At 35.6% G+C, this 26,879-nt stretch overlaps 1 protein-coding gene across 4 annotated transcripts in view; it reads right to left on the reverse strand.

The window, feature by feature from the left end:
* fstl5 (follistatin-like 5) overlaps nt 1–26,879 on the reverse strand; it is a 389,212-nt gene that overhangs the window by 303,141 nt on the left and 59,192 nt on the right. Inside the window, exon 1 of one of the 4 annotated variants that reach the window (XM_073921520.1) lies at nt 8,342–8,895. The exons of 1 other annotated variant lie outside the window; for it this stretch is intronic. Coding sequence is in view for 1 of the 3 variants with exons in the window: in NM_001031842.2 (NP_001027012.2) it covers nt 8,342–8,364 (23 nt within the window). In the remaining 2 variants the exon portion in view is untranslated. Of the gene's footprint in view, nt 1–8,341; nt 8,896–26,879 lie in introns of those variants that run through there. 2 more of the 4 variants (XM_073921521.1, NM_001031842.2) reach the window with 2 other exon arrangements.

A 26,879-nucleotide genomic window follows, 5' to 3' on the forward strand; every position in this document is an offset into this window, starting at 1 on the left:
CCGTTGTCCTGGCCAAATACCCCCTATCAGCCCTTGTGGCCTCCCATTTACTGAATTGGCTTTATCACTGTCTCTCCACTTGACCTTTAGCTGGGTGTGTGGTGAGTAAACTGATGCCGTTGTCCAGCGATTGCCGTTGCATCATCCAAGTGGATGGTGCAAACTGGTGGTGGCGTGGAGAGACCCCCTCATGATTGTGAAGCGCTTTGGGTGTATGGCCATGCACAATAAATGCACTACATACATACACATTACATTACTTATTTGTCTGACCAAAATCAACAAAGTATTGCTGGCGAAGATGCTGGTCACTCTGGCATGATCTGGCAACCTCAGAGGGCTAGAGTTTTTGTCTTCTTTCTAGATCAAATATCTACAAATTACAGACAAGCAAATAGACTGTCTTCTGTTTTTAAAATAAAAATAATAATAATATGCCAAAATTAGTTGAGTTTTTAAAAAATCTTAAATAATCTTATCTCAAAAAAACAAGCAAAAGCAAAAACTATTTTCCTTACCAAATTGGCAGATTATTTTGCTTGTTTTAAGGAAAAACTTGCTAAATTCTGGCAAATTATTTCTTAAAACAAGACCAAATGTTTTGCTTTTTTAAAAAAAATGCTTTTTGATTTAAAAGCTTTTAGATTTTGGGACAAAAACTACAGTTGAAGTCAGAATTATTAGCCCCCCTGAATTATTAGTGTCCGTTTATTTTTTTCCCCAATTTCTGTTTAATGGAGGGGAAAAAAAATTTCAGCACATTTCTAAGCGTAATAGTTTTAATAACTCATTTTCAATTACTGATTTATTTTATCTTTGCCATGATGACAGTAAATAATATTTTACTTGATATTTTTCAAGACACTTCTATACAGCTTAAAGAGACATTTAAAGGCTTAACTAGGTTAATAAGGTGAACTAGGCAGGTTAAAGTAATTAGGCAAGTTGTTCTATAACGATGGTTTGTTCTGTAGACTATCGAAAAAAAAATAGCTTAAAGGGGCTAATAATTTTGTCCCAAAAATAGTTTTAAAAAATTAAAAACTGCTTTTATTCTAGCCGAAATAAAACAAATAAGACTTTTTTCTAGAAGAAAAAAATATTATCAGACATACTGTAAAAACTTCCTTGCTCTGTCAAACATCATTTGGAAAATATTTCAAAAAGAAAAAAAAATCAAAACAGGGCTAATAATTTTAACTTCAACTGTAAGTGAGTAACATTTTTTGCAGTGCTGTATTTTATAATACTCTATAATACAATGAAAAAAAGAACATTTGTGTTGTCCTAAAATAATGTTGAAGTAAATATGGACAAACAAATGGGTTCACTTTTTGTGTAATTTAAATCACTCCTTTTAAAACAACAGTGGAATTAGTCCATTATTGGTCCAATGCTGGTTTACAAAAAAAACAGCCTGTCAACGTTGGGATGTAAAAAATGTGGGACAACAAATAGCTTCAAATGATAGAACACATAGCAAACATTAGAAAATATTGACAATAAAATAAAAGGTTTAGCCTATTAAAATCAATGGCCTATCCAGAAATTAAATAAAGCTATAAAATCTATTTTACTTTTAATTATATTTGCATATTGATTAAAGTTACTATATTTATTTAGTCAAGAACAGCAAATGAATCTCTCATTGTGTTTTGTTTGATAACAGAGGTGTTAATGCAAGACTGCACAGATCTATAATGAAGCATTCGACTACTTTAATAACTGTTTGTGCTCATTTAAGAGAAAATTAGAAGTGTTTAAAATAAAACACACAGGACAAAGCAAAAAAACCCCGAAAAAAAACGAAAAATAAGCACTTTTCCGATGGTCCCTTACTAAGAGCTCTGCTCTGCGCGAGTTCTAGAGATCGAGAGATCAAACAGAGCAGTGCTTGTAATGTCGAGCGAAAAAAAAGAGAAAAAGACAGCTGTGAGACATAACCAGCTATGTCTTTTTGTAGGAAGCACACTTTAGATATTTTTAGGGTAAGAGGTTTTTAAGTTATTGCTGTCAATCGTACGTTTTTATTCACCGCAATGTAAATAGCTGCAGCTATATGACGTTGCGCGACCAACCTTTGTTCACTGTGCGACCCACTAGTGGGTCGCGACCCACAGTGTGAAAACCCCTGACCTAAACCCAACGGTCAATGGGAGATGAGCAAATCATACTAAAACAGTGGTTCTCAAACTGTGGTACGTGTACCACTAGTTGTACGTGGGCTTCCTTCTAGTGGTACAGGGAGGAATGAAATATGTCATGTACATGCTACATATAATCGAAAATTTATTAAAAATGATGTATATAATATGCCATGTATTATATAGAGGCTATATTTCTGAGGTAATCTGCCAGGTTTTTTAAATGTGCAGAGTTGTAGCTGCTTTAAGGGCCTACTACGTTACTGTATTTCAATACTGCTCATTTGGGTGGTACTTGTAGAGACAATTTTTTTCTAAGGTGGTACTTGATGAAAAAAGTTTGAGAACCACTGTACTAAAGTATAAGAATGAGATCACACAAATTCATATGAATCCACCACTAAATCAAAAAGTTACAAATTGCCATGAGATAGCAATGATTTGTCTCACATTTCAGAGAAAACAGCCATGATGATAAGATATGAACTAAAAATGCAAGAGATGAAGTGTCGAATAAAAGTTCAAAATTATGAGGTAAAAGTCAGAATTTGTGAATAAAAACATGAGAATTGTGAGAATTATTTGAATAGCACAATATTTTGAGGAAATTGACAAATTAACACTTCTATTATCATTCCAGTTGCAGAAACAACCTCATTTCTTCACAGCAATCTATTGAGGGACACAAAAGACAGTCGTTTTCAGAGCCGCAAAGATTAGACTGATTTGAGGGTGAATACCTAGTTTATTTCGCAGGTAAAACTACCTGTTAAGTAGTTTCCTTTTAGAGGTGATTTTTAGGAAGCTCTCCCATGATGTTGCATGCTGAACCACTCTCATGCGTAACGGTGCCTACATTTATTTCCACTGTGAGCAGCGTTTCTCACATGAGTGCACAGCACCGCATTACAGCAGCTCTCCCACCTGCTGCTGAAAAATTTACAATAATTGGGCGAAACTCTGAAAGTGGAGAGTTGGAGAAGAGCGAGAGAACGGGTGCGGAAGATCCAATGCCGACGATGCAAAACACAGTCCATTTCCACTTCTAAAGCTGATCTATTGTGCTCTTTTCTTAATCTCTCCAGCTATGTGTCTTCCAGATTTGTTTGAGTGCCATCTGCTCTGGAGGCATATTAAATAGCCTATTCAGTGGTTTTTAATGCGTGTTTGTCAGATCTGAGGCTTCTCCACTGTATATGTGTGAATATGCATGTCTCTCTGTGTGGGAGAAGCGATTGTCTGTTGTTCCTCTCGCTTCTTGCACTGTTTGAGTTCCCTGTAGAGTCTTTGTCTTCAGTTCATCCTTTGCTACAACTAAAAAAAAAGAAGTGCCAGGATTGCACCTATACTCATTTGATCTAGAAACTCGCTGTGCATCAGAATCACTGGAGCTGAAAACGCATAAGAGCTCACACTGTAGCTGACCCTCGCTGGGTTCTCATACATTAACTATGAGTCTCATCAGTCATACGCCGAGCAGGTGGTCCCTGCATTTCCACCCACCTTAAAACTCTTTTATGTATTACTTTAGCGGTTATATACTTTTTCTCTTACTTTGTAAATAGTGCTCACGAAGCACTGGCTCCAAACAAAGCGTACACAAACTGATGCTACGTCAATGCTTGGCAGGGAGAAAATCTAAATATTCCAGCAAAACAGGACAGATTGAGAACATCTTGGCTTCAAATATCAATAGCACGAAAAACACCAACTACAATGCGGTCTCTTGAGGTGATGTTCTCAAATGTTGCTGCCATAAAGAAAAGGAAATGTACTGAATAACGCCTACAACCTATCTCGGAGAGCTGTGAACTGTGGAAACTCCTTATTGATTGGTAAGGATAGGCAATATTGGAAATAAATCTCCTCGTGAACATGGTGGTAAACATATTAGAGTAATGCATACAGTGTTAAACCCATTCTGACCAAGATTACCAATCTAATAAGGATTAGCTATTTGATTGCATGCATGCTGTTTATTTAACCTATTAGTGCCCAATCAATCTGCTTCTAGGATTAGCCCTTAAAGAAACAGCTCACCCAAACCTCTGCCATCATTTGCTCAAGTTATTTTGATAAACGCTGACTTCCGTAGATTTTTTCAACATATCTTCATGTGTGTTTTACCGGAAAGGGAAATGCATGCCTGTCAACCTTCCTGTTTTTCCCGGGATTATCCTGTATTTCATGATTGCATCCCACTATCATCCTATAAAGGTATTTTCCCATATTTCAACAGTATTTTCAATGTTTCTATGAAGGGTGGCAATAAACATCAAAGAGCCGATCCTCCTTATACGCAAACCATACCAAGCAAAACATACCGAACAACCCTTGCTCTTAAACGTGAGTTTGTTCTGTGCTTTAATTTTATTTGGGCATGAAAACACCTTTAAATAAATATAAAAACAGCAGGATTCCATTCCTTTCTATTACAGGTGCCGTTGTATGGAAAGGTTTTGTGCGTATTATTTGGTACAAAACTAATTCCATAAGGTTGCCCCTCCTATGTCAGTTCATGTAGTGCTGTGTGACTGTGATAGTGATAAATGATAGTGATCCATAATGATAAATGGATGCTGTTTCCCATATGGATGCTGTGCATGCGATTTGAAATTGACTGTAAATGGAAACTCTAGGTTTTGGGTGCGTGTTTGAACAGACATATACAGATAATAACAACAATAATAATAATATTAATAATAATGGGCGACATGGTGGTGCAGTAGGTAGTTCTGTCGCCTCACAGCAAGAAGGACACTGGTTCGAGCCTCGGCTGGGTCCGTTGGCATTTCTGTATGTAATTTGCATGTTCTCCACTTGTTCACGTGGGTTTCCTCCATGTGCTCCGGTTTCCACCATAAGTCCAAAGACATGCAGTATAGATGAATTAGGCAAGCTAAAATTGTCCATAGTGTATGCGTGGGAATGAGAATGTATGAGTGTTTCCCAATGTTGGGTTGCAGCTGGAAGGGCATCCACTGCGTAAAATATGTGCAGTTGGCGGTTCATTCCGCTGTGGCGACCCCAGATTAATAAGGGGATTAAGCCGAAAAGAAAATGAATGATAATAATAATAATAATAACAACAACAACAACAACAACAACAACAACAACAACAATAATAATATTAATAATACTGACTGTTTCAACAGTTTATTTACCATTAAACAGCTTCAGATATTTATTTATTTATTTTTATTTTATTTTTTTTATTTATTTACGTATTTATTTATTTATTTATTCTTGGGGAGGGGGATCCCTTATTTTCATCGTATTTTCAACATTTCCAATGTTGACATGTATACATAAAGGTATAAAAACACTTGAAGGTGAGTAAATGCTAATAGCGCAAATGAAGTTCTTTAAGGATATGGCTGTAGGATCAATTCATATAATCACTTACAGTCCACGTCAGACTGTATTTAGAACAATAAAGCATGCACAAATGCTGGAAGATATTCAATCAGTTTGAGCTTGCAAAATTCTGTATGGCAGTGTGAAAAGGGGCGGGATTAAACAAGATGATTAAACATCTTAAAAAGCGAGCGATTGGTCCATATTTTACATTTCTGTCCAGAGAGGTCATGTTTTGATCCTCGGTTGGTGTCACACAGTCAAGTGATGCGATTTCACAGGTCAGAGTTCACCTAGCACGAGCTTGTGTTTCCGGTCTGCAGGACGCCAATTTAACCTATTAATCTGCATCTACAAGGATTATCCCTTTAAGAAACAGGTCACCCAAAACAAACCTGCTACTCAACCATCCCTTGTCACAAACCTCATCAAGTTTCTTATTGTCAAGAAGTTAATTACATTTGTTTTCATGCTAATATGGAAGTCAATGTTTACAAGTTTTTACCACTTTTCAAAGTATCTTCTTTCATGTTGAACCAAAAAAGGAAACGCATAAAAGTATGGAAACACACTGTAAAAAATGCAGCGTTCCACACAACTCGTTCACGTTGTTCCAACACAATTCGATACTTAATATATCAAATCAAAAGTGGATTGAACAAAAACAAACATTATATTTTCTAAAACTATCTCCAGAATTTTGTTGTTTAGGCTAATTTAAAAAAAGTAGTTTGAACTACCAACAAAAAATAAATGTTTGAGAGCACTGGTGAGTAAATGCTGAGTAAGTGTTCATTTTGAGGTAAAATGTCCCTTTAATAATGTAAATGAAGTTCTAGAATGATTTGGCTGTAGGTTTGAACTATGATAACCATATACTCACTCACTCACTAATACTTAAGAGTGTATATAGAAAAATAAAGCATGAACAAATCAGAACACATTAAAGTGGTTCATGCAGGGAACCTATATTAACCTATTAATGCCCCATTAATCTGCATCTACAAGGATTAACCCTTAAAGAAACAGTTCGCCCTAAACAAAACTCTGCTACTCAACCATCACTTGACAAAACCTAATCGAGTTTATTTTGAAGAAGTTAATTTGAAAAATGTTTATTTGCATAGTTAGTTTTTTACTACTTTAATTTAGAAGTTAGTGTTTACAGGTTTTTAACATTTTTCAAAAAATTTTATATAAACAGAAAAAGAAATAGCATAAAGGTAAGGAAACACACTGTAAAAAATGCAGGGTTCTACACAATTCATTCATGTTGTCTCAACACAATTTGATTAAGTTAACGTAGCAAATTTAAGTGGATTGAATATTAAAAAAAAAACAAAAAAAAAAAACATTTGTTTCCCCCCAAAAAATATCCAGAATTATGCTGTACTATATAATTACTCACTAACGCGTTAAAGTGGTTGACAGGACTCTCGCTAATTTAACCTATTATTACCACATCAATCTGCATCTATAAGGATTAATCCCTAAAGAAACAGTTCAGCCAAAACAAAACTCTGCCATTATTTATCTACGCTCGCTGATCAAGTTTCATATTTTAAAGAAGATCATTTGAAAAATGTTAACGTAGTTTGATTTTTAAACTATTATTGAAGTAAATTTTTACAGGTTTCTAACATTTTTTAAAGTATCTTCTTTTGTGTTTTATCGAAAAAGGAAACACAAAGATATGGAAACACATTGTAAAGAATGCAGAGTTCCACACAATTCATTCATGTTGTCCCAACACAAAATTATTAAGTTAATGCAACACATTCAAGTGGATTGAAGATAAAAAATTCCACAATAAAATCTTCACAGTTGTGTTGTTTAAGTACTTTGAACTAGGAGCAAACATATTTTTGAGTGCACTTGAGGGTGAGTAAATGCTGAGTACATTTTCATTTTGAGGTGAACTATCCCTTTAATATTGTAAATATTAGAAGTTAAAACTATTTAATGACCATATCGCCCCCTTAATACAAATTCTACAACAGAGTCAATCACAACACGTTAAAACGGTTCACGCAGGACGCTCGCTCTTGTATTCACCAGGCTTTCATATTTTCTAGCAGTCGATTTCTGTACGCACGCATTAAACAGACATCTCTGATCGCTGTGTCGCAACCTGCTGTCAAGTAGCACCAGTTTAACTAGTTAAACCACCTCTGCGCTCCTTCGATCTGTTTTTGGACGCAAGAACACGTCCTATGTGAACGGCTCCGTATAATTGCACTACAGACACCAATTTGTCGCCCGTCTCCAGCAGCCATGTCAATTACCAGCGATCTCCATATACACGCGCACGCCAGATTGAATCTGCACGAGGAAAACAAGAGTATAATCCCCGGGAGCGCGCGCACGGTGTCACTCAAGGATTTGCGTGCTAAGAAAAACAACTTGCTAAGTACTCTGCGGCTAAATTAAACGGCCACGAGCTTTGCTCAGTGTCCCGTACGAACGCTACTTTTTATCTATTTTTTTTATTGTTTTGTTTTTATTTTTGTTATTTGAGGCAACATAGCATCCTATCGACCGACGAGTGAACTTGTCCCCGAAAACAGCATATGGTAAAAGCTCGTCTAACTTCATCACCCTCCATCAAGCACGGCTACTATTCCGTCAGATCTGCCCGCTACGCTGAATGTCACTGCACAATATGGTAAATTATTCACACTCCACATCCAAAGTGCTTTCCGTTGTTCCCTTCTATTAAATCCCAGCACCAAATAACACAGTGAATGCGTATTAAACCACACTCGAAATCCTCTGCTTCCACACACACGAAGCATGATCTTAAATCACAACGAGCTACAGAAAAAGAAGAAACAACATACCTGTGTGTCCAACCACAAGTCATCCAGAAACGTATTTCCAATTGAGGTTTTGAAAAATAGCACACTGCACTACTTGATGAGCAACAATGTTAAGTGATGCGAAGTAAATCCAATCCCGTGTAGAATATCTATGCAGTACAGCGTCCTCGGAGTTTGTGCATTCCTTCCGGCTGAAGTGAAATCCTGATTTCAGCACCTCCTGGAGTGGACAGCTCCGCGGAAGAAAGAAATAAACTGGAGTGGAATCCTGCGTTTCAGCACCTCCAGGACTGGACAGCTCCGCGGAAAGCCGCTTCTCCGCGCTCGCGCTCCGGGTCTCGAGAGCCACACCAGCGCGAGCCTTTCACCTACTGGCTGCAACCCCGAGCGGATTTGCATACAATAATACAATCAGCCAATCAAAAGCTCTGCTGCAAAAGCCCGACGAGTGGAAACAGCCAGCCGACTTGTCTGAGCTCATCCGTTTAAATGAATTGCCCTTGACAAAGATGAACAGAGTTTGTGCGCAGGCTGTCCTGTGCTCCTGTTCCTTCCGAGCGGCGCAGCGTTTGCGTGATTGCGCGTGCTTGAGGGTACACTTATGTTGTGAAAAGAATACGAGTCAACACTGATTTACTACTAGCTTGTATATATATATATATATATATATATATATATATATATATATATATAAATTAACTAAATAAATAAATAAAAAATCATATGTGGCGTTATGACGTTTTGGGCACGCACATAGGTCTGATCAATGCTTAAAAAGTAACAAAATAAAAATAAAACAATATGAAAAAATTAATAAATAATTAAATAAAATTAATAAATAAAAAAAAAATAACTAAATTGTAAAATATAATTTAAAAATCATAAATAAATAAATGAATAAATAAATAAATAAACAATCGCTCAAAAAAAAAAATCCAAAAAAGTTAGTGTCAATGCTGATTTCTTACTTAGCTTGCAGACATGATGGCGTTCTGGGCAGAAAAAAAAAAAAAAAAAAAAAAAAAAAAAAAAAAAAAAAAATATATATATATATATATATATATATATATATATATATATATATATATATATATATATATATACTATAAATAAATAAATAAATAAATAAATAAATAGGCTGGGTCAGTTGGGGTTTGCATGTTCTCCCTGTGTTGGCGTGGGCTTCCTCCGGGTGCTCTGGTTTCCCCCACATTCCAAAGACATGCGCTATAGGGGAATTGGGATAGCTAAATTGTCTGTAGTGTATGTGTGTTAATAAGTGTGTATGGATGTTTCCCAGTAATGGGTTGCAGCTGAAGGGCATCTGCTCCATAAAACATACGCTGGATAAGTTGGCGGTTCATTCCGCTGTGGTGACCACAAGGGACTAAGCCAAAAAGAAAATGAATGAATGAATAAACAATAATAAATAAATACATATTTGAGATAAAAATATACCCTGCTTTGTTACATAACTTGCATAAAACCATATGTAGCAATGTGGTGTTTTTGGCATGCACATCTACTCTATGTATAAAAAAATATTAACAAAAATAAAATACAAATATATACATAAAACATTTAATGAAAAAATAAAATAAATGAATGAGTGAGTGAACAAATGCATCATAGCGGTTTTTTTATAGGATACCTAAATTTGGGCCAAAACAACCCAGACCTATTAATTTAAAATTCAGTTTTTACAATTCTTGTTTAACAAACTTTTAGTTGTTAAAATCGGCTTTGTAAAATTTAATGAAAATAACTTTTCATTCATCCATTCACTTGCTTTTTGGTTTATCCATCCAATACCATAGTTGGCGACAGACTGTACTAAAAAAGAAAGGCGGGAGGGGTGGTTGGGAGAGATTTCACTGGGGTTTTCCAGAAGAAATAACAAAATACGGGAGAAATACGGGAGACTCCCAGGAAAAACGGAACTGTTGTCAGGTATACGTTACAAATTGCCCTTACATTGTGCTATCAGATGTATAATTTGAAAGATAAAATCCAATATGTTGTTAATAATATTTTAAACATAATCAGCATTAACATTGAACATGGGTGACGTAGTGGCGCAGTAGGTAGTGCTGTCGCCTCACAGCAAGAATGCATGTTCTCCCTGCGTTCGTGTGGGTTTCCTCCGGGTGCTCCGGTTTCCCCCACAGTCCAAAGACATGCGGTACAGGTGAATTGGGTAGGCTAAATTGTCAGTAGTGTATAATTATGTGTGTGGATGTTTCCCAGAGATGGGTTGCAGCTGGAAGGGCATCCGCTGCGTAAAAACCTGCTGGATAAGTTGGCGGTTCATTCCGCTGTGGCGACCCCGGACTAAAAAAGGGACTAAGCCGACAAGAAAATAAATGAATGAACATTGAACATGATAGCGAACAACTTATTATATAAAGTGTTGATCAGCGCCACTTTCCACCAGGAGTCTTCCTGTCTCCACATCTGCACTCTCACATCTATCTTAAGTATCGCTCTGATTTACACACTTATCAGTTCATTCCGGTACCAAAAAAAAAACTTCATATATCTCAGAGGGGGGTTTCATGGAAAGACGACCAAAAATTCAGTCACTTAGAGACATTTTATTTCACTGAGACTAAAGTAAACACTGGGTTTTATGTACACCATTCTACATTTACACACACCAAATATTGACAATCTTCTCTTTCTCTGAATATCCATTCCGTTTTTCTCCACTGTGCAATTATACACAAATATTAATCCAAAACACATCAGCCGTCCCAGCTATCACACTACTGTGTACCATTCATGCTATGCAGACCTCCTGTTTGGCAGACATGGAAAACAAACCAAAAAAAGTTATTATGTTTGTGACGGCACATTGGAGCAAATATCAGCCAGACGATGAATTCGCTTGGGCTCCAAAAGCAACTATAACTCACTCTAATGACTCAACAGAGAAAGCCAGACAGTCAGAGCAACCTTACACAAACAACGAGAGAGAAATTCAGAGAGCATCTAGTCTAAAGAGTAGAAGAGCCAAAAATCTCTGCCGACTGTTGGATTAGCACCAAACCCACAGAAAGAAAGAGAGAGAGCGAGAGAGAGAGAGAGAGAGCATCTCCATATAATTGTTTTCACTACAGACCCACTTAGCTGTCTAAAAACACCTACAGTCAAAATGACGGAGAGAGAGCCCATATGGCTCAAGCTGATAGGCCGAGGAAACAGCACTCGCACTATAAAAGCTCTCACAAAAGCAGAGTGATGCAGACGCAGGGGGAGCAGCGGCTGTATTTAACCACCCACACTATGTAGGAAGCTAATTGCACGGTCTCATTCAGCAGCAGGACACCACTGAGCTTCTCAAACACACACACTCACAAACACACACACACAAACACACACACACACTCATGTAATGTTGTAACATGTAACTTGTATTGGAACTGTTATCAGTGGGTTATGCAATAAAATTACTCGTTGAATATATATATATATATATATATATATATATATATATATATATATATATATATATATATATATATATATATATATATATATATATATTCAGCTTGAAAATAATATATATATATATATATATATATATATATATATATATATATATATATATATATATATATATTTATATATATATATTTATATATATATATATATATATATATATATATATATATATATATATATATATATTTACATATATATTATTTTCAAGCTGTTCACTTCATGCATGCATTAAAAGATGGAATATTGAATGGATTGGTGTTTAAACTACTTGTTTAAATTAAGCTGAAACAGCACAACGCTTGAGTTTGTGACAGTTGTTTAATGTTCAATTCAATTAAGTTTGTAAATAGTAATAGGTTAACTTAAATTTTTCCAAATCGATTGTGTGGAACCCAGCATTTTTTTTTACAGTGGTTAGTGTCCTGTTTTTAATCAAGCATTCCATTTGTTTATTTATTGATTTGTTTATTCTAAATCAACATTAATTATTATTATAAAAAGCATATTTAAGTATGACACAAAATGGATAGATGGTTGGATGGATGGATAGATGGATAAATGAATAAAAATTATGGATGGGAGGATGGAAGGATGATTAAATGAATGAATGAATGAATGAATGAATGAATGAATGAATGAATGAATGAATGAATGAATGAATAAATGAATGAACAATTGAATTAATTAATTAATGAAAATGATGAATGGATGGATGGATGGATGGATGGATGGATGGATGGATGAATGAAAATGATGAATGAAGGAAAATGTTGAATAAATGAATGAATGAATTAATGAATGAATTAATTAATTAATGAGTTAAAACTATAAATGAATGAACGAACAAAAGAACGAACAAAAAACAAATGAATGAAAATGATAGATGGATGGATGAATGACAATGATGAATGAATGAATGAACAAATGAAAATTATGGGTGAATGAATGAATGAATGAATGACTTAATTAATGCATGAATGAATGAATGAAAATGATGGAAGGATGGATGGATGGATGATGGATGAATAAAAAACATTGGATAGATAAAAATTATAAATAAATGAATAAAAATGTTGGATAGGTGGATAAAAGATGGATGGATGGATGGATGGATGGATGGATGGATGGATAAAATGATTGATGGATGAATGAATGGATACAAACGATTGATGGATGGATGAATGGATGGATGGATAGATGGATAAATGGATAAAAAATGATGGATGGGAGGATGGAAGGATGAATAAATGAATGAATGAATGAATGAATGAATGAATAAATGAATGAATGAATGAATGAATGACAATGACGGATGGATGAATGAATGAATGACAATGATGAATGAATGAATGAATGAATGAATGAATGAATGAATGAATGAATGAATGAATGAATGAGTTAAAATGATAAATGAACGAATGAACGAACGAACATGATGAATGGATGAATGAATGACAATGATGCAATAATGAATAAATGAATGAATGAATGAATGAATGAAAATGATGGATGGATGAATGAATGAATGACAATGATGAATGAATGGATGAACGAATGAATGAATGAATGAGTTAAAATGATAAATGAATAAATGAACGAATGAACATGATGAATGGATGACAATGAATGAATGAATGAATGAATGAAAATGATGGATGGATGGATAAATGGAGGATGGATGGATGGGTGGATGAAGAAATGAATAAAAAAATGATGGAAGGATGGATAGATGGATGTATGTACAAAAACAACGGATAGATAAACATTATGGATGAATGAATGAATGGATAAAATGATAAATAATAAATAAAAAATAATAGATGGAAGGATGAATAAAAATAAAGGATTGATGAATGAATGGATAAAAATGATGGATGGATGGATGACATGATGGTAAACCATTATCATAAAAAAGATGTCAAAATTTAACAGAATTTTTATATTCACATTGGTTTATATATTTGTACCGATCCAAAAATACTACATTTACTGAAAAAAAAAAAAAAAACATGTCTGTAATCATCCTTTCAGGCAACTTTTTACAGCCACAATTTAGTTTATCTTGTATATATTTTATTGTTGCTTATATACCTTTTGATTTTTACATTTCCAATGCTGTTTAAAAATAAATTTCTTCTATTGTTTTGCTCTCAGCAGTGCATATCCATGAGGTGCTGCTTAAATCACCCTGTGACTTTGCGAGAGTGCCAGTGTGTGTCCTCACACCCAACCTGAGAAACAGAACAGCCTGAACCGCATCTAACATGAAGTCACCTGTAACCCAGTCTTCAGGGACCGAAAGCAAAGCAAGATAATTATCCAGAGACAGAACTGAAGTCAACAAGCACCAATTATAAAGACGTAACCTGCGGGACGGAACAGGTAACAATACCTGGAGGAGCACAAGGGTTTCGACTGACTTAAAAAAATAAAATAAAAATAAGAGGTAGAACATGAAATATGAGACACAACATTCACAATTTACATTTAGCAAGAAGTATCGAGTAGGCATGTGGTGGTGTTACCTTTTCGTGTTGTGATAATTGCTCAAGCTTTTATTAGGATAATTGGTATTTTCACAATATTGAGATAAGCTGCATAAAAAGGTTACTTAGGTAGAATGAGAAAAAAAGGGACTGTGCAATTTTGTTTAAGCAAATGTTGCAAACAAATTAAACTGCAATAAGATTATAATAAGGTAACACTTACAATAAGGTCTCATATGTAAACATTAGTTAATTGAATTGAAATATTTGATAAAAAATCTGCAGAATTCTATCACCCAGCAGCCCAAGACCAGTTACTCACTGAAGCTAAGCAGGGCTGAGCCTGGTCAGTATCTGGATGGGAGACCACTAGGGAACACTAGGTTGCTGTTGGAAGTGGTGTTAGTGAGGCCAGCAGGGGACGCTCAACCTGTGATCTGTGTGAGTCCTAATGCCCCAGTAAAAGTGAAGGGGACACTACACTGTCAGTGGGCGCCGTCCTTCGGATGAGACGTTAAACCGAGGTCCTGACTTTCTGTGGTCATTAAAAATCCCATGGCACTTCTGGTGTAACCCCGGTGTCCTGGCCAAAGTCCCTCTATCGGCCCTTACGATCATGGCCTCCCAATCATCCCCTTCCACCGAATTGGCTCTATCACTTTCTCTTCACTTCACCAATAGCTGGTGTGTGGTGAGCGCACTGGCATCGTTGTCCTGTGGCTGCCATCGCATCATCCAAGTGGATGCTGCACACTGGTGGTGGTGTGGAGAGACCCCCCTCATGATTGTGAAGCGCTTTGGGTGTATGGCCATACAAAGTAAATGCGCTATATAAAATACACATTACATTATTGTATGCTATAATCCTTTTACAATTTAATTGGTTGAAATATTTGTTTATCCTGAACAAGAATAAATAAAGCAATACACTATGTATGTGTGTTTGTATCTATGTATGTACAGTTGAAGTCAGAATTATTAGCCGCCCTATTTATTTTTTTCCCCAATTTCTGTTAAACGGAGAGCAGATCTTTTCAACACATTTCTAAACATGATACTTTTAATAACTCATCTCTAATAACTGATTTATTTTATCTTTGCCATGATGACCGTACATAATATTTGAGTAGATCTTTTTCAAGACACTTCTAAACAGCTTAAAGTGACATTTAAATGCTCGACTAGGTTAATTAGATAGGTTAACTAGGCAGGTTAGGGTAATTAGGAAAGTTATTGTATAATGATGATGGTTTGTTCTGTAGACTATCGAAAACAAAATTGCTTAAAGGGGCTAAAATTTTTGTCATTAAAATGGTGTTTAAAAAATTAAAAACTTCTTTTATTCTAGCTGAAATAAAACAAATAAGACTTTCTCCAGAAGAAACAATATTATCAGACATACTGTGAAAATTCCCTTGCTCTGATGAACATCATTAGGGAAATATTTAAAAAAAAGATTACTTTCAGTATTACCTTTGCTTGAAATGACCCAATCTATTGCTGTTTACATTAAATAAACCTGCTCCTGAGCAGGTTTAAGTTAGCAGAACTGTTGCTGACAACAACTCTCAGATGAGCTTTGAAAAACGAAACGATCCTAGATTGTGTCAAATCGTCAGTAACCAAATCCAGCTAATGGAGTAATCCACGTTTGAAAAACGGACCCCTGATGTGCTCTGCCAATCACAACTTTCAAGGTGTGCATTTCAGGAAAACTTAAATAGTCATAAAATTCAATATAAAAACTCCCCATAATGAAACCCTGCACCTATTTTCATCAACTTGCTCCACAGATTGTTTATTTAATTTAATACATGGTCTACATACTGGCAAGTGTCTCTGCTTAAAAATGTATTTTTCTGGATGCTGCACACCTCCTACAACATCATAAAAGTGTGTCGTCGTCAGCAGAAAACCACAGCTGTGTTTACGTCTCGTTCCAGATCCTCCTTCTCCTCCTCTCTCATCTCTTCATCCTGTGATTTAGTTTTTTCTTCATTGCGTGGTTGTGCACATCTAAGCCTTTTCACTCCACCACTTACAATACATATTACTTGGTTATTTATTTATTTATTTATTTATTTATTTATTTATTTATTTATTTATTTATTTATTTATTTATTTATTTATTTATTTATTTATTTATTTATTTATTTATTTATTTATTTATTTCGAACACTAATGTAAACTATAACCTGTACGGTGTATGGTTTTATGTAGCATGATAAATCTGGAAAAAATATTGTACTGCATAATAATAATGACAACAATAATATAAATAATAATAATAATAATAATAATAATAATAATAATAATAATAATAATAATAATAATAATAATAATAATAATAACCATCTATTTTTAAATACATTTTTATTATTATTATTATTATTATTATTATTATTATTATTATTATTATTATTATTATTATTATTATTAACAAGTGTGTAAAATATTGTGCAATATTTACTTACCACTACCAACAAAAACATAATAATAATAATAATAATAATAATAATAATAATAATAATAATAGCAGTTGTTGTTGTTTATTATTATTACTATTGTCATCATCATTTTTATTATGATCATTATTATCATTTTTATTATCATTATCATTATCATTATTATTATTATTATTATTATTATTTTATTTTCATCATCATTTTTATTAACATTTTGTGTATTATTATTTTGTGTATTATTATTATTATTATTATTATTATTATTATTATTATTATTATTATTATTATTATTCATTCATTCATTTATTTATTTTCTTTTTGGTTCAGTCCCTTTATTAATCTGGGTTCGCCATATTAGAATGAACCGCCAACTTATCCAGCAAGTTTTTACGCAGCGGATGCCCTTTCAGTCGCAACTCATCTCTGGGAAATATTGTTATTATTATTATTATTATTATTATTATTATTATTATTATAAAACTGTGGCTAAATAAATAAATAAATAAATTAATTAATTAATTAATTAATAAATAAATAAATAAAACAGTCAACCATAATGAACTTAGCACAAACTAGCACAAATGAAGCACAAACATACAAGACTATTTTGGTTAAATTTGCAGCATGTCGGGGGGCTGGTGACATTATCGCCCGTACTTCAATACATAATATTTTAACAACAGAAACAGCACAGGAGGAAAGCACAGAGGAATGAAACTATTTAGGGTGAATTTGAATTTGATGTGGGGAGCTGTGTGACCGCTAAATAACTTACAAATATTATTTTAACATCTCAAAACCAAAACAGCACAAACAAATATTTTTGTAACACAAACCAGCACAAACGAACGAGACTACGCGGAATGTCGGAGAGGCTGATGACATCATCATCCATAATTCAATATGTAATATTGAATTATGGGGGGGGGGGGGGGTGCCCAACTGCTAAATAACCTACAAATATTATTTTAATATCTCAAAAACCAAAACAGCACAAACAAATATTTTTACAGCACAAACGAACGAGACTATTTTGAATAAATATGCAGCATGTCGGCGGCTGATGACTGTCACAATCACAAATGATCATAACTCCATAGATCGCTGGATCTCTCTCACTATAACTCATGGACTACAATTCCGCCATTTCTGGACTACATTTTCATACATGCACTCCGGTCACACTTACGCATGCTTCCTCATCTAGACTGATTACTCGCACCACCTGAGGATTGTCAGAGACTGATTGCATACACTATTTAAGCTGCACACTCACTCACTCCCATTGCTGAAACTTGTTAACTGTAAAGTAACACTACAACACGTTTTCCTTGTCTTGTTTCTCCGTGTTTTGACCTTAGCCTAGTTTATCCTTATGTCCTTGTTTGCCGCCTGCCTTGTGACCTCTTGCCTGTTATTCGACTACGATTCTGGACTGTCTCCATATACCCGTTTACACCTGTATTGACCATTGCTTGCCTGACTACTCATTAAACCTGCATTTGGATCCTACTTCTGTTGTTTATGTCACTCCCCGTGGTTACAGATGACAATCATCGCATAATTCAATATGTAATATTTTGGTCCCACTTTATATTAAGTGGCCTTAACTAATATGTACTTACACAGGAATTAATAGTTTGTTACAATGTACTTATTGTGTAAATACATGTATTTATTGAGTAATTATGCTTGATTAAATACCGGTATGTAATTACATCTGTAATTAACTTCTGTAACTACATTTGTAAATACACTGCTGACCATTCCCTACACCTTAACCCACCCTTAAACCTACCCACACCACCAAACCTGTCTATAACCCAACCTCTATCCCTTATACATCTCTTATTATTATCTCTTATACATTATAAACACAGTAAGTACATTGTATTTATTTTTTGATTCAAGTACATAGTAGTTAAGGACACTTAATATAAAGTGGGACCAATATTTTAATTACAGAAACAGCACAAACGGATATTTCATCAGTGCAAATCAACACAAACAAAGCACAAACGAACAAGACTATTCTGGTTAAATTTGGATGACATCATCGCCCATAATTAAATGTGTAATATTTTAAGAAGGTTTAAGAAATCGGGTTTCTACACAATTTCATTGTCACCTATAGTTTGGGTTAAATGTGAAGATGCTCATGTTCAAGAGTTAAAAACATATCCGTAATCCTGAATCTGACAGACTGAAAATGAAATGAGTAAGTCTGATCTCCAGCGCTTTCAGCTCGACCGCAAGACGTTCAACATTCACAGCAAAACCATTAACACCCAGAAGACACTTCATCCGCTGCCATATTCAGAGCATACAGCTAATAAAGCACATCATCAGAATACACACAGCCTGAAGTTACGTGTGCTGTAATGAGCAAATGACATGCATGAGCTGAGATGTGGAGACTGGAGAACAGCTGCAGGAGAGGAAAACACAGGTGAGACATTCAGGCTCAACACCGAACCACACACTGCTCCATTGAGGAAGCTTTAATAGCTAGCTGCTTGGTTATTTTTGTACTTCCAAAAATATTACACCAGCATGAATGAACGGTAAACACCTTTGCAAATTATCGGTACACAAAAGACATAGGCTTTAGAGATTTTCAGTCCTTACATTGCAGCTTACTAAAAATTTAATATAAATGTAAAATGCTCATTAATATTACTAAATAGTAACAGGATAAAAAAGTATATATATATATATATATATATATATATATATATATATATATATATATATATATATATATATATATATATATATATATATTAGCGCTGTCAAAATTAACGCGTTAACGCATGCGATTAATTTAAAATAATTAACCGTTAAAAAAAATTAACGCAATTAACGCAGGTGCAGGTTGTTTTTTTTTTACTTCCTGTTGTGGTGGACGTGTGTTCAACATGCAATAAATGTGGATAAGACCAAAGAAGCACTTTTTGATGGCAAGTTTCAGTATAAAACAATTAGTTGCATCACAGGTTATCCAGTTTTATGCAATTTCGGGTGTTTTCATTTTTAACTGTTGTAAGTTGATACCGCATGGCGAACAGAAAGAAAATCCTCCGCATTTCGTGACTCGGTGTTCCTGTAAGGTAAGGTTCCTTTTAAGGCTACACGGTAGAATTTTAATAGGAGTATTATCTTAATCATATTAAAATCGGAGTATTGGTGTCTTATGTAAATGTACTCAGAACGTCTGGTGAAGTCGCGAGCTGTCAAAGACAGGGCATTTACTCTGCCTTTCAGCATGAGCCTTACAAGTTTAGCGTGTTTCCTCATTAAGGAAACGCTTCGCGTTGTGGTGTTAGAATCCTTGTGAAATACAGTAATACTTTAGGACGCTTAGTTTAATCAAATTTGATGAACGTGATCATGCGTGTTGAATCTGAGGGGAGTCGCTCCAGTATGGAAGGCCGTTGGGGCCAAAACGTCTGCAGTGCGTTGAGTGTGTGTCTGTCTGTGTGTGTGTCTGTGTCAGGTCCGTTGAGGGGTGTCAGGGGTGGAGTGAGCGATGTATCTGAGTAGGGGCGAGAGGGGTGTGCAATGTATTTAACGACCGGTTTGCAAGAAATTATCATTCATTTGCGGGCATTTGGGAGTCTCTGTGCACTTGCGGGATACTCCTAGTCTTAGCAACTGGATGTATGTAAAGGAGGATTAAGCAAAATTGTTTCTACTCTATAACTAATGTTTCTCAACTCACAGCAATAAAACTTTACAATGAGTGCAACAGTTTGTATTCTGTAGTTTATTATTATAATTTTTCATTTTCCAAATCTGCAATTCCTGTATTTTGGCATTTTTTTGCAGTCCACTTAGAATCCAACATGGAAGGTTTATTGTGGGTATGTTGTTTACATGAAGAAATATGTGAAGAAATCTGTGTTACAAGTTAAACAAAAAATATATTAAACAATTATATTTTGAATTTAAATATTTTTTGTCTTGTGTTTACATTAATTTTACATTTAAATAGCCAAAATGACAAATTTCAGTATTTTAAATGCGATTAATTTTTTTAAAAAGGTGCGATTAATTAGTTAATTTTTTTTAATCAATTGACAGCACTAATATATATATATATATATATATATATATATATATATATATATATATATATATATATATATATATATATATATAAAATGTCATCCTGCTATGGCAGTCAATAACTACAGGAGTCTGACATTCTGCAAAGTATCTTCTTTTGTGTGTGTTCACCAATTGAAACAAACAAACAGGCAAACAAACTCATAAAAGTTTGGAACTACTCATAGATGAATAAATGCTGACAGATTTTGTTTATATATAATTTTTGGGTGAAGCATCCCTTTAAGGCAAAATTCCCTGAATGTGCTTCCATACAGTGGTAAAGAACATATTCATCAGCACTTCTGAGCAATGAGACACGCAAACTAGTCAGCCATCTGTTCTGCTGTCACACAGACACAAACACACGTGCGCGCACACACACAAGCACACACACGCGCGCGCACACTCAGCTGGTCTCCTGCCAAACTCTATCAAACTACACTTTAGCATTTTTACAGATGCACAGAGCTGCTCTCTAGTGTAAAACAATCACTGCTTCTCACTGCAATATCACTTTTTTTTACTGTAATTACAAATCTAGAATTTCTTCACACATTTCCAGAAATGCATTGGAGAGAGAGAGAGAGAGAGAGAGAGAGAGAGAGAGAGAGAGAGAGAGAGAGAGAGCACATTCACACCAGCACATGACATGGTGGCTATTTTTATAACCAGAGGGTTTCTTTAAGTAGCCCATCTATTTATAAACACGCATATTTTACTTATTGAAAAAAGAAATTGTTTTAATTAAACTCCACTACATGCTTTTCTTACTTAAAGTTTAGTCTTGTTTCTGGTCCAAATATCTAAAAAATAATAAGCCTTTTATAGACAAGCGAAAACAATGTGTTAAACCTTTATTTTCACTGCATACATGACGAGGCAAGTTTATTTATATAGCACATTTCATACACAATGGCAATTCAAAGTGCTTTACATAAACAGGAATAAAAGAGACAAGTATAAGAAAAATACAAACAAATAATAAAAATGATTAAAAAAAACTGATAAAAATGTGTTAAAACAGGTTATAAAAGAATGAAAAAGAAAGGAAAGACATAACAGTGTGATCTGTGGGACGCAGCACAGTGCTCATTCAGTAAAGGCACAGCTAAACAGATGTGTTTTGAGTCTTGATTTAAACGTGATTAATGTTGGAGCACATCTGATCATTTCTGGTAGCTGATTTCAGCAGCAAGGGGCGCTGTTAGTAGCTGAAAACTCACTTTGTTTTTGACTTATATCTAAAAACAATGCCTTTTTTTACCTGGCGAGAAAAGGCTTTTTGATTTAAGAATTTTTTTAAATATCTGGATTAGAAACAAGACTAAAAAAGATTTTATTTTTATTTATTTATTATTTTTTTTAAGTGTGCTCAAATCTTGTAAAAGGCCCTTGTATAACACTTACATTCACATGATGCTGAAATCTAAATGTGTTTTATACATTTAACATGTATATAAGTTTCATTCCTACTCACAACAACAACAACAAAAAAAGTAAATACCACAAGAAAAGCTACAGTAAAGGTGTGATAGTTCTGAGACGGATCCTGCATACTGAAAGCCATCTTTCATTTTCTCTGCCCACTTTCTGCCTTGAAAACCACAGTGTGCGAAAATAAAAGATAGATGAGTCTGGTGTCTTGAGAGAGTGAGAGAAAGCAGAAGGGAGAGAAAGACAGACCACTAGGAGCTATTTACAGAGTTTCAAGCAAAAGGCGAGTCTTCGGTAAAGAGTCCTTTTGGAGACAGAGGCTTTACTTTGAGGCCTTCACTTCTGACATGGTTATCACTTTCCAGAGCCCACTATTATCTGTCAGCAGCGGGAGACTGAGACACAAGCAGAACTCTACAGCTCACACTGTAGTCTACAGTGGATCAAGTACAGCTCAGACCAAGGCTACAATAGGTGTCACATGATGAATTTGAGTAACTACAGTGGGGGAAATAAGTTCTGAACACATACTTTTTCTCAGAACACATATTTCTAAAGGTGTTGACTTGACATTTTCACCAGATGTTGGCGACTACTAAAGAAATCCATATATGAAAAGAATACTTTACATATGAAGTCATGTGAAATAAAATGAAATGACACAGGACCCAGCTAGCTGACTCAAATCCGGCCCACACCAGACACTTGCATCCGGCCCACATACCGCATGGAATGATGGCACTTGGGCGCTTTGCTCCTGTCTGCGGGTCTGGGCCACAATTAAGCCACATCAATATCATATATCAGCCAGAATTCAACCAAATAAACCAGAACTGACCCTATTCTAGACCATAGTTTGCTTTTAATCTGCCCCAGATCTGGCCCACACCAGACACTTACATCTGGACCACATACCACATGAAATGATGGCACTTGGGCGCTTTGCTTCTGTCTGCGGGTCTGGACCACAATTAAGCCACATCAATATCATATATTAGCCAGAATTCAACCAAATGAAACAGAACTGACCCTATTCTAGGCCTTAGTTTGCTTTTATTCTGGCCCAGATCTGGCCCACACCAGACACTTACATCTGGACCACATACCGCATGAAATGATTGGACTTGGGCTGTCTGCTCCTGTTTGCAAAATCTGTGCCACAATTAAGCATAAGCCAAACCACGTATCAGCCAAACTTCAACCAAATGAACCAGAACTGACCCTTTTCTAGGCCTTAGTTTGCTTTTATTCTGGCCCAGATCTGGCCCACACCAGACACTTACATCTGGACCACATACCGCATGAAATGATTGGACTTGGGCGGTCTGCTCCTGTTTGCAAAATCTGTGCCACAATTAAGCATAAGCCAAACCACGTATCAGCCAGACTTCAACCAAATGAACCAGAACTGACCCTATTCTAGACTGTAGTTTGCTTTTATTCTGGCCCAGATCTGGCCCACACCAGACACTTACATCTGGACCACATACCGCATGAAATGATGGCACTTGGGCGCTTTGCTCCTGTCTGCGGGTCTGGACCACAATTAAGCCACATCAATATCATATATCAGCCAGAATTCAACCAAATGAACCAGAACTGACCCTATTCTAGGCCGTAGTTTGCTTTTATTCTGGCCCAGATCCGGCCCACACCAGACACTTACATCTGGACTACATACCGCATGAAATGATGGCACTTGGGCGGTCCGCTCCAGTTTGCCAAATCTGTGCCACAATTAAGCATAAGCCAAACCACGTATTAGCCAGACTTCAACCAAATGAACCAGAACTGACCCTATTCTGGGCCACAGTTTGCTTTTATTCTGGCCCAGATCTGGCCTATTACTTCTAATAATGGATTAAACATTGGTAAACATCAGTGAATTATATTATTTCATCACAGGTTGTGTCTCGCTTCATTTTGTTTGCTGTATTGAACAAACTTGTCAAGCAAAGTTCTTAAAAGCAACAGAAAAAATTTATATGATGAGGTTTTGGGCTATGAGCCCCAAGAAAAGCAAACACTTTTCTCCATGATGGTGACTTTAGTCTATGTGGTCCACAAATGTTTCAAGAAAACTGGGCCACATTTGCCATATCTCCTCTGAACCGCTTTAGGCTCACAGCCACATTAGCCAGGGCTAGCTGTGCCAAATATTTGCCAAAAGTAGCACACATTTGTTTAAGGATAACTGGGCCACATTTGCCATATCTTCTCTGGGCCACTATAGGCTCAAATCCACATTAGCCATAGCTCACTGTGCCGAATATTGCCAAAAGTGTCCCACATATGTTTTTAAATAACTGGGCCACACTTTCCATATCTTCTCTGGGCTACTATAGGCTAATGGCTGCATTAGCCAGAGTTTACTGTGCCAAATCTTTGCCAAAAGTGTCCTACATATGTTTTAAAATAACAGGGCCACATTTGCCATATTTTCTCTGGGCCACATTAGGCTCACAGCCGCAATAGCCAGAGCTTACTGTGCCAAATATTTGCCAAAAGTGGCCCACAAATGTCTTAAGATAACTGGGCCACATGTGCACTTACACATGTGAGCCACTTTAGGTTTAGACCCAGATTACCCTTAAATGACTATCCCACTAATTTGCCAAATGTGGCCCACACTTGCCCTCTGTTGTTTGGGCCAAATGTATAATTTTCCACATGGGCCACATTGGACTCTCATTCAGATTACATTTTGCCATAAGTGCCAAATCTTTGCCTTAAATGGTCCATATATGAATTTGAATCTTTGGCCCCCCTTTACCATTGTACAGTTGGGCCACTTCAGGCTCACATTTATTTTGTCTGGGCCGAAGGAATACCACCAGTGCCACATAACTGCCTAAAGTGGCCCACATTCGTATGCTATCTGGGGAAAAACGTATTGAACACATGAAGAAAGGGAGATATAGAAAAGCAGTGACAGCCCTGACAGCAGCTGAAATCTCTCAGTAGTTCTTCAGCAACCCTCTCCCCTTCCTCATTGTGAATGAATATTAGCTGCTTCAGTCCAACATCTACATTAGCAGGATGATGAAGATGAAACCAGAGAGGACATTTTAGCAAGACAATGATCCGAAACACAGCCAACGAAACTCTTAAATGCTTTCAGAGAAAGAAAATCAAGCTATGGAATGGCCAAGCCAATCACCTGAACTGATCACCTGTATTCAATAGAAAATACGAAATCAAGATCAGATTTGATAGACGAGACCCACAGAACCATCAAGATTTTTACACTGATTTGTTTTGTTTTATTTTTATGTTTGAGTTTTTACCAAAACCTGGTTTAATTCCATGTCAACAGCTCCTTTAAAAATATTTTTCCCAAGAATAATCCAATAAAACTAATAAAAACATCAGTGATGCGCCTGCAAACACACACACACACACACACACACACACACACACACACACACACACACACACACACACACACACACACACACACACACCTAGATGATTATAAATGAATCATTGTAAATATACAGATTATTATTGTTTTTCTTACTGTTTTATCCTAAACATGTACAGTTTATTCAGATCTATTTTTGTATTGATTTGAATGAATAATTAATGTTGAATAATAATATAATATATTGAATTTTAATGTGATATATTGAATAATATGATGTATGGTTGATATTTTATTTAATTATTATATATAAATATCATCTTCTTTTTTTTTTGCTACTATTATTTGCCGTGTACTGTTTTGTTTTGTCTTTTTTTATTATCATTATTATATGTGTGTTACTTTTTATGTAAACTTTATAACTGCTTTGGCAATACATTTGTAACAATTGTCATGCCAATAAAGCAATTATTGAATTGAATTGAATTGAATTGAGAGAGAGAGCAAGCAGATACCTCGGGTCTCACACTATACAACTCCGGTGTGAAGTTCTTGCTGTTTGCAGATGATCTGATGCTGCTGTCGCCAACACAACGGGGTCTACAGCAGCAGCTAGATATCCTGTGTACAGCTTCTGTCGGATATGAGGCCTGACCGTTAACCCAAAGAAAACCAGTTAAACCCAGATGTCAGGGAAAGAAACACAGCTTCACCCTTGGTATGACAAAAATTTAACCTGCCATAGCACATACCTTGGGTTGACAATAAGTGCTAATGGAAAACTAAATTTGGCTGTGAATGAACTGAAAGAGAAAGCAAGAAGGGCCTTTTACGCCATTAAAAAAATCAACACAAATAGAAATTCCAACTCGAATCTGGCTCAAAATCTTCCAGTCAGTGATTGAACCTATAGTTCTATACAGGAGTGAAGTGTGAGGTCCTCTCCTCAGTCATGAGTTCGATAAGTGGGATAAAAATCCAGTTGAAAGCCTACATGCAGAGTTCTGTAGGAGCATCCTCAGGGTACAGAGGAACACACCAAGCAATGCATGCAGGGTAGAATTAGGCCAGTATCCTCTACTCATGCGCATTGAGAAACGATCCATTAAATTTTGGAAACACATTAAAATGAGAGACCCCAACTCTTATCATTTTAAGGCCCTCAAAACCCAAGAAATGGACATTGAGAGAGAGAG

Source organism: Danio rerio, chromosome 14 (genome assembly GCF_049306965.1).
Source record: "Danio rerio strain Tuebingen ecotype United States chromosome 14, GRCz12tu, whole genome shotgun sequence".
In the NCBI taxonomy this organism is placed as follows: domain Eukaryota; kingdom Metazoa; phylum Chordata; class Actinopteri; order Cypriniformes; family Danionidae; genus Danio; species Danio rerio.